Source organism: Glycine max, chromosome 10 (genome assembly GCF_000004515.6).
Source record: "Glycine max cultivar Williams 82 chromosome 10, Glycine_max_v4.0, whole genome shotgun sequence".
NCBI classification, from domain to species: Eukaryota; Viridiplantae; Streptophyta; class Magnoliopsida; order Fabales; family Fabaceae; genus Glycine; species Glycine max.
The window spans coordinates 23,684,180-23,693,806 of NC_038246.2; the positions used below are offsets into that span (position 1 = coordinate 23,684,180).

The 9,627-nt window shown below is 33.1% G+C and overlaps 1 protein-coding gene and 1 long non-coding RNA gene across 2 annotated transcripts; both read right to left on the reverse strand.

The window, feature by feature from the left end:
* Nucleotides 1-2,280: 2,280 nt before the first annotated feature.
* Nucleotides 2,281-4,119, reverse strand: LOC121172942 (uncharacterized). The gene is made up of 2 exons (XR_005886877.1): nt 3,716-4,119; nt 2,281-2,877 (listed from the first exon to the last, which is right to left on the reverse strand). It is a non-coding gene; the product is annotated as an uncharacterized lncRNA (long non-coding RNA).
* A 1,410-nt stretch (nt 4,120-5,529) lies between these two features.
* Nucleotides 5,530-9,318, reverse strand: LOC100788418 (eukaryotic translation initiation factor 3 subunit E). The gene is made up of 8 exons (XM_003535844.4): nt 9,160-9,318; nt 8,532-8,910; nt 7,376-7,603; nt 7,156-7,277; nt 6,764-6,983; nt 6,465-6,607; nt 5,969-6,106; nt 5,530-5,816 (listed from the first exon to the last, which is right to left on the reverse strand). Exons 2-8 carry the CDS (start codon nt 8,892-8,894, stop codon nt 5,717-5,719), a joined length of 1,314 nt encoding a protein of 437 aa, XP_003535892.1. The 5' UTR covers nt 8,895-8,910; nt 9,160-9,318; the 3' UTR covers nt 5,530-5,716.
* Between the last annotated feature and the right edge of the window lie 309 nt (nt 9,319-9,627).

Sequence of the window (9,627 nt, forward strand, 5' to 3'; positions counted from 1 at the left end):
AGTTGATGATGACTTATGTCCTCTAGCACAACTCTGAGCTCTAGCAAGCTTTGCATAGCTCCTAAAGCCATATAAAATTGATCCTACAATAATAATTACAATTAGGAACTATTTTTTTCAAAGACAATTTAGAAAAAGAAATCAACAAATCCAATTTGCATGCAGGAATTTAAAGATATGTTTTCCAAGGAGATTCTTCATGGACTATCGCCTTCAAGAGGCATAGAACATCAAATTGACCTTCTTCCATGAGCTTTATTGCCTAACAGGCCAACTTACAAAAGCAATCCCCAAGAGACTCAGGTTGTAAACAGAACTTTGTCTTTTCTTCTTAGAGCTGTGATTAAAAAGAATATAAAGAGTTGGGAAGAATGTCTGCCTTGTATTGAATTTGCATACAATAGGGCTATACATAGCACTACACAACACTCTCCATTCGAAGTAGTGTATGGTTTTAATCCCTTGACTCCTCTTGATTTGTTACCATTGCCTAACATTTCTGATTTTAAGCATAAGGATGCACAAGCTAAAGTTGAGTACGTGAAAAGATTGCATGAGCAGGTGAAGGTTCAAATTGAAAAAAAGAACGAAAGCTATGTCAAGCAAGCCAACAAGAACAAGAAGGAAGTGTTACTTGAACCAGGTGATTAGGTTTGGGTACACATAAGGAAGGTAAGGTTCCCTAAACAAAGGAAGTCCGAACTTACAAGATCGATATTCCAGGTGAGTATGGAGTAAGTTCTTCTTTTAATGTTGACTTGACTCCCTATGTGACAGGTGATGATTCTGAAGATTTGAGGGCAAATACTTTCCAAGAAGGAGGGAATGATGGGAATCCTAAAACTGCCCAAATACAGAGACCTATGACCAGGAGTAGGACCAAACAGTCAATGGATACCTCCAACAAATGGTAGCAGACATACTTAACAAGGCCCAAGTGGAGAAGGATGAAGGTCCAGAGGCACAGGAACTACTAAGAATATTAATTGTTGCTGAAAGCCCAGATTAATTTGAAAGCTCATACCAAATATGTTCTTTTTTATATTTCTATTTTTCCGTTGTCATTTTTTGGCCCAAACTAATTTGAAGGCCCATGTCTATTTCTATTTTTTTATACACTATATGTATGGATTTCTTTTTCAATAGAAGAACTTTTGGCATTTTGCGAATATTTTGTGAGAGCTTCTCTCTGGGTTCCTTGCTAAACCAATCTTGAACTTATCAAGGTAATCCTTTGTTAGACAAGTGACCTCGATAACTTAAGAGGGAGGTGAATTAAGTCTTACAAATTTTCCACTAACAAATTTTAACCCCCTTTTAAATGATATATGATAGGCTCAGAATGTAGAAGAAGAAGAAGCAATCAATTTAATAATGTTCTTTTAAATGCGCAAGACAAAGTAAACTACAATAAAATAACTCAGATAAGGAAAGAGAAGAATGTAAACTCGTTTTATCCTGGTTCAGCCACTTCTCGTGCCTACGTTCGGTCCTCAAACAACCCACTTGAGATTTTCCACTAACTTTGTAAACTCTTTACAACTTTTGAACACACCTTGGGATCTCTCTCCCTTGTGTTCAGGATTCTCACAAGTCAAGAGACAAACAATCTCTTAATCACAACAATGTTTTTAGAATGTACAGAAGAATTTCTCTCTTTTAGAGATGATAATTGTTTCGCCTCTAGGACAACTGTGAAATTTATCAGCAAGTGTACTGAGTCACACAAGTAGTATAAAATGATAAGACCGAGTATCGTATCCACAGGGAGTTTGTTTCATTCAGAAAAGCGTCATTCAATAAGTAGACATTTGTGTAACATCATGAAATAGAAATAAAAACAGGATATAGTTACAATTCTAAAGATAACTATAAAATTAACTAAGTAAATGCGAGAAATAAACTGATGATTAAAATGTTGGGCCTTTCTACTAAGTGACTTGATACAATTGAGGGTTTTTCTCTATCTAATGTTGTTTCTGTGTTCTATGCTGAGGACAATTATCCCAAATACCGATGTCTGGTGTGAATGGGCTAATTCTAATTAAACTTCATTCTCGGATCCCTCGTCGAACTTAGCCTAACCAAACAGCATTAAGATCATAGCATATTAAAAACTAAAGTCCCTGCACTCTGTGTCCAGACAATACAGTTATCTAGTCGTGCTTTATCCAGTTCTAAGAATTCAAAACATTTTCCAATGCTAAAACTCCTAACTTTACACACAAATGGGTGATTAGACCAAAAACATGCAAGAATTAAATGCAGATAGAAGCAATGAACACATCAACACAACATTAAATAGATAGTAAAGAATATTTACATCAAGGCTTAGTAGAAATTCCCAGCAAAGAAACTTAGTCTTCCATCACAAGGAAGCACCTTTCAGCTACAAGATGAAGGTTTTTGAAGAAAATTACAGATTACACAGTGGTGGGGATGTCTCCTCCACCTTTAGGAACCTAGAAATTATTCCTAAACCTAGAATCCTCTTGAAAGCTGAGGATTTTGGCTTCCTTGCTCTGTTTTTCTCCTCTATTTTGCTCTCTACGCTCCTCTATATGCTACATTTCCAACTTCAGCCTTTAAAAGGGCTTTCTGACCTCGAAGGCTCGCTTAGCGCCATTTTCGTGCTAAGCACGAGTTAGTGAAATTCCGCTGAGCGAGCTAGGCACGCTTAGCGCGAGAAGAGACAAACGACTCGCTAAGCGAGCTGATGGCGCGCTAAGCGCGCGGATGCATGGCAGATTCTCCTTCAGATTCTCCCAACTCACTAAGCGGGCTAAGTGTCTCGCTTAGCGGATGATTCCCGCTAAGCACGCAAGTCTCGCTTAGCGAGACACCAGCTACTGACCTTTATCTTCTTCATCCTTTTACCTGAAATTGAAGTTGTAAACACATTAATTCACAATAATGGGCAATTCTACTTAGAAAAAGTAAACTAAACCTAAAAATATGTACAAACCTACAAAAAGAACCATAAATTAGGGAAAAGACATTATTTTCATAAAGCTTTTCAACACAAAAGTTAATCGTAAATGACGACTAATAATAATACTAGTTGAAGATCTTATAAGAATACTCAATTGATTTGCAAGTGTTTGACCAATAGTTGTTTAGAGAGTATTTGACAATTAAGTTCTCTTTTTAATATCTCTCTTACTTTTTGAAGTCAGACACACATATATATAGGTTCATTGTGCCTTTTCAAAATGGTTTGAAGATATGTGTCTTTTCAAAAAGTTTTTCTGAAATTTTCTCACTGGTAATCGATTACAGGATTCTGATAATCGGTTACACAGTTATATTTCAGAAGAGTCATGACTTTTCAAAGATTTTTTTAAAATCTCTTTACTGATAATCGATTATAAGATTCTGGTAATCGATTACACAGATTAAAATTCAAACAATTTTATGTCATTAGTCAAAAATATCATCACAAACTCTCTGGTAATTGATTACACAATCTCGTAATCAATTATCAGTTAAAAAAAATTGAATTGATTTAGTCTTTGATAAAAGAGTGATTGATACTAAAGATGTTGATGTCAAACTAAAGCAATCAAATTGAGATTCTTTAAACAAACTTACTAAGTTTTTATCTTAGATTTACTTGATCTTGTTCTTTTGACTTGATTCAATCCATGTTCATCAAATAACCTTTTTGGCATCATTAAATCTACATGATATTCATTCACATCCTTATGGCATCTACCTTGACTTATTTTCCCTCTCTGAAGGTGGCATCATCCAAACTCTGTGACCTGTATCAAGTGATCACATCAGTCTTCATCAATAAAAGTCTCAACAATAGATGAAAAATGTTCATAAATCCAACACTACACAAATTTTCAAAACAAAAAAAAAATATCAAATCAACACATAAAGAATTTTAAAAAAATAAATAAGATTCAAATACTTATTGAAATATAATTTATTTAAAATCATAAATACCTTTCCATTCTAAACAATGGCCACGATTATCTTTTTTCCCAAGGTTCTTCGTGTAACTCTGCCTAAAGCACAACCTAAAGCTCTTGTTCTAATCATAATATGCAAATTTGGACATCCATACAATTTTATGTTAAAATTCAAACAATACTTTAATCAATTACAATACAATTGTTCATTAAGTTAAAAAATTATTTATATATATATATATATATATATATATATATATATATATATATATATATTCAAATTTTATTTGTAATTAATTTTATATAGTGAATTAACTTCTTTATTAAAAAGCAACTTAAAAAACAATATAATTAATTAATTACATAAAAAACAAATATATGATAATTATAAATATATTTATAATTAAAAATAAAATAATGACTTTTTCAAAACAAAAATGAAAATTATGTATTTTTATTAAAATATATTAATTATTTCAAAACAACATTCTAAATAATATACTTACAATTAAAAATATAATTGTTTAAAAACATAATTCTAAATAAACTATTTTTATTTAAAAATCAAACAATATCTATTTAAAAACAAAAATAAAATTAATATATTTACAATAAAAAAATATTTAAAAACACAAAACAATAGCTTTTTCAAAACAAAAATGAAAATAATCTATTTTTTATTAAAATATATTAACTATTTCAAAACAACATTCTAAATAATATATTTAAAATTGAAAAAAATACAATAACTACTTAAAAACAATTCAAAATAATCTTTTTTATTTTTTTAAAAAAATAGCTATTTAAAAAAAATTTAATATATTTAAAATTTTAAAAAATAACTATTTAAAAACATCTTCAAAATAAACTATTTTTATTTAAAAAACAAATAGCTATTTAAAAACAAAAATAGTACAATTCAAAAAATAGTTATTTAAAAAGATAATTCAAAATAAACTATTTTTATTTAAAAATAAACTATTTTTATTTAAAAATAAACAATAGCTATTTAAAACAAAAATAAAATTAATATTTTTTCAATTAAAAATTCACTATTTAAAATCAAAATTCAAAATAAACTATTTTTATTTAAAAAAGAAACAATAGCTATTTAAAAACAAATTAATATATTTATATTTAATAAATAAAATAACTATTTAAGAAAAAATTTCAGAGGTTGTACTTGTGTGTTCAAAGTCGTTATTTTAATTTTCTCATAGAAGTTGTACCTGTGTTCAAAGTCGTGATTCCATTTACAATTTATTCCTAAATAGATGTTTTTTCAAAATCTATCCCCCATTTGATAATTTTGAAAAAATACAAATCACCCTCTTTTTATATAAAAATAAATTATGCTGCCACGTTACTAGCGATTCAATACTAGGAAAACTATGTAAGCATGATTTCCAGTACTAATTATATATTTTTCCTCACTTTAACACTTAGGAGGAGAGAGTAATCCTTTAGGGACTAAATTAATGGTTACCTCTAGTTATATTTGAGAGACAAATGGAAAGGAAAATGAGTGAAAAATTCCTAAAAATAAAGATGACGAAGAACAGAATGCCTGCACCTGCGATGGTCAGTGAGAGGAAGCTTATGGCAAACATTTTAAGCAAAATCGTTATCAATACTACTTGTTTGGATCCACAAGTAACACAGGAGAACCCCTACTACTCCAAGAGGTATACAGCCCATAAATTTGAATGTAATTCTAAATCCAAAATAAACAGCCAAAAACAATTTGATGCATCCGGATAGATAAAACAAATACTCTCATTGATCTACCTACACAATCATCGTGTTGTTTGAGCTTGTGCATGTTCCAGAAGTTGACTAACCAACTTGTAAGTGCGTCCGTTAAGGGCCTTGGTATGGTCTATCAGTTGCTCATACCTGCAGATATAGTATAAGATTAATGGTCATGAAAATGATGACACACAACATAAACAGAAGAATGTGGTCTACATAGTGAGTCAGAATGGTACAATACAGTAGGAAGCTATAAACGCCCTTATCTATTGAGTCAATAATCAATGTTAACTTACACATTTAGATGATTAGGTTCCATGATAACTGCTCCAGTTTCGGAGTCAATTTTGGCATCAAGCTTTGAGCTCCGGATGAGATTAACAATCCATCTCTCAGCCTCCTCATAATTCAAATTTAACTTCTCAGCAAGCACTCTGAAAAAATTAGAAGTTTTGGTTTTTACTAAAAAAATCCTCGGTATGTCATTTGGTGTGTTACATGAAAAGTAGACCACCGGATATCAACAAGAGAAGCATTTACAAATACAGCATTATATAATGAAAAAAAAAACTAAAATTGATAAATACAGATAAGAGCTAGTGTGTAAAAGCTTTTAAGGCCACAAAATCAAATGTACAACTCTTATTTTGAGCCTTATGTTTTGACAGACTGACACAAAGATCAATGACACAGGCTACATTGCATTTTCCACAGGTGCAAAATTGTAGCATATCAGAAAAACTATAGGCAAAGAGAGCTTAGCTACAACATTTTATATTAGAAGGTGCATACCCCATGTCAATGCGTTGGTGTATTCTACAGTATGTCTCGAAGATAAATAGCCTAGCATTTTCAAGGAACTCATCCCTTAGCGGTACAGTTGAAAAGTTGCTTTCTTCAACTCTTTTACCAAGGAAGGGATCATTAAGTATGACCTGCATTTTTAAAAAGGGTAAGCATAATATAAACAACCCATTACGGGGCTACGCTAGTAGCTAACATGAACAGATATATTATAAGATAAAGGAGAACTGGATAAACCACAAAAGTAATATCACTCCTATAGTTGACATATATTAAAGCAAGCTTACTTCTTCACATTCCCTCATCTTCTTTTGTGCCCCATCAAAGTCATAGTTAACATAAACACAAGCCAAAAACTCAGTGATGGGGTCCTTATAGGAATGCTGCTCCTGTTGAATAACTTTAATAAAATCTTTGAATTGAGGCCTCCTCCTCTTGTTAACAATGAATGCTGTGGCCAAGTATCGCAAAAGGTGTGGAGCACTAGTTTGGATAGCATTTAGATACCTGAAAATTACATCATATCTATAGATGAAGCAGCATTACAAATACTAAGCCTAGAAGATGCAACAATAAAGCGACCCAAAGAGAGGAAGCAGTTGACCAGTTTGACGAGGACAAGAATAACAATAAAAGTAAAGCATGTGAAATATCCTAAGAAAGGATTGGTAAGGCATACTTGTCCTGATTGAACAGATCAATTATTTGTGTTCTCCCATTGTCATGATTAAAAAAGATGAACAGACTCCAATGCATCAGCCATATTCTGCTTTGCACCTGGTTCAAAGGTGATGCAAAATTCTGCAACAAAGTTCACCACCAGTCTATATTAAATATTTTAAGCACAACAAACAAGAACATGCATCTACTCCAAAGACCAACTGACAAACAAGAACAACCTTTGAGTCAATGATTTCCTTCAAGCGGTTGAGCTCTTCAAGAGCGATGTCCCAGTTCTGCATCAAAATTTCAGCTGCCAGCTTCCCCCACAATGCACTCAAACTCCTTTCACTATTTGTGCACAAAGCTCTGTACTGATAAAGATAGTCAGCAGCACCAGAGTAGTTTCCACACTCAAACTGGAATTTGGCATATTGGTACAACGCTTCTATCTGTGCAGGACCAATCTGTTTCAGCAGAATCATTGTTTACATAGTCAGACAGGACTCATACCACAAAATTCAAACTTCCAAAAGTAGAATAATTCTTTTAAAACCACTAAAACAGCAACAAACAACAACTAAAAGGGCAAAATATGCTCAAATAAAATTAAGAAATAAAAATGTGGTGCATGGTTGGATGAAATTTGCAAAATTTAAATGAACTTCATTTTGTAAACTGAGTTTGCAAAAGCAACCTTGATGTTGCTTTCAATTAAAACTTGGATTCAAGCCCAATACAGGTGTGCAAACCGTACTTGATGGAAACCAAACATATCCCCAAACTGAGTTTACCAAGACAAGCACAAGTTAAAGAAGGCCAAACATTAAACCAAACGTTGCTGCAATTACATTACCAAGATACAATCTCACTCAACATAAAAGCAAGATTTTATTATAAATTTAAAGAAAAAAGCTTAGTCTAATTACCCTACACCAAGGTACAAATCAATAGCTTTAAATCCTTATTAGCAAGAAACATTTTCTCACTAGTATAATAACACAACTCAACACATTTGGCGTATCTAGTATCTCCTATCCTACCCGTCGAAGCTGCCAAAAACAACAAATCAACAATTTTAGAGTTTACTATTCTAGTCCCTAAACTTTTTAGGACTTTTGTTTTTATTCCTGAATTCCTTTTACTAGTCCTCAGCTCAACAAAAACCTTCAAGACAAATCAACAATTTTTAGGTTTTTTGTAACTTTCAGTCCCTAAAAAGGAGGATGCAAAAAAAAAAAACAGGGATTAAAAATCGGCCAAAAAACGTTCAGGAACTAAAAAGATAGTAAATCCAATATGAATACTATGCAAACACCACACCACCAATCAAAGCCACGTCAATTGTTGTGTATAAAAACAACATTCAACCAACCATCCGGTAAAACCCTAAACCTGATATCGGTCGTTGAGCATCTGGAGATTGTACTGCTTGTCCGCTCGGAGCTCCTGCACAGCAGCCTCGTTCTGGAGGAAGGCGACGAGGGGGGCGGCGGCCTCCTCGAGCGACTTAAGGCGGGCAACGACCTCGGCGCGGCGGTCGACCATATCGTTCGGGACGTCCTCGGTGTGGTAGAGGCTCTTGTGGATGTCCATAGCGTAGTCAACCATGTTGGTGTTGTTGAGAAGGTCGATCTTCGCCTTCAGGATGTGGTCGTCGTCGTAGAGCTGCCGCTCCTGCAGGAACTCCAGGAGAGGGAACACAAGGTGCCTGTCGAGATTCGGCGCCATCCGCGGAGTTAGGTCGTACTCAGCCATCACTCTTCTTCTTCTTCTGCAGCGAAAACGAGAACAAATATACAATACCGTCAATGAATTAAAAATTAGTATAAAATTTTTTCTTCCGTCGGTTTCAATTAAATGGAGAAAAGAAAAGAGGGAAAAACGTCGCGGGTTCGATCCACGCTCTGTTAACAAAACTAGCATCATAACAAACTAACATTTGCCGAAAGAAAATAATGGAGAAGTTTGTTATGTGTTTTTGTGTGAGGGATTCGATTAGAGAGAGAAAGAGAGAGAGCACCTGGTGCTGCGGCGGTGGCGTCTGGGGATAATAGCGGCTCCGAGAGAAGATAGATACAGAGACGCAACACTACTCGGATTCGAGAATAGGGTTTAAAATACAAGAAGGACGAAACGGTGTCGTATAAGTACAAGGTTCTGGTAAAAACTAAAAAAGAGCAAACAAAAAAACTGAGCCTTTTCGAAAGACAAACTAAAAATTGTATTATTGATAAATGAGTTTTTTTAGGTAATTGATAATTGAAAAATGATAATGAAAGTAAGAGAAAAAGGTTATATATATCTTTATAATTGGATGATTATTTTATATTTTATATTATTAGTATAAAAACATTAAACTCTACAAGTAAACGGTGGATTTATTGGGCCATAGGTTGAAGATAGATTTTTCTTTATTACATGGTATTATTTGTTAACTAAATTATTACATCTTTTTGAAGAAGAAAAATTAGTGTTATGTATAATTTAT

Excerpts from the sequence above, each read along its gene's own strand:
- LOC100788418 (XM_003535844.4), bottom strand. The coding sequence starts at position 8,894 with ATGGCTGAGTACGACCTAACTCCGCGGATGGCGCCGAATCTCGACAGG. Across the intron at positions 6,608-6,763 it reads AGATGAGGGAATGTGAAGAA|GTCATACTTAATGATCCCTT; the intron begins GTAAGCTTGCTT and ends TTAAAAATGCAG. Across the intron at positions 6,107-6,464 it reads CACCAACGCATTGACATGGG|AGTGCTTGCTGAGAAGTTAA; the intron begins GTATGCACCTTC and ends TAATTTTTTCAG.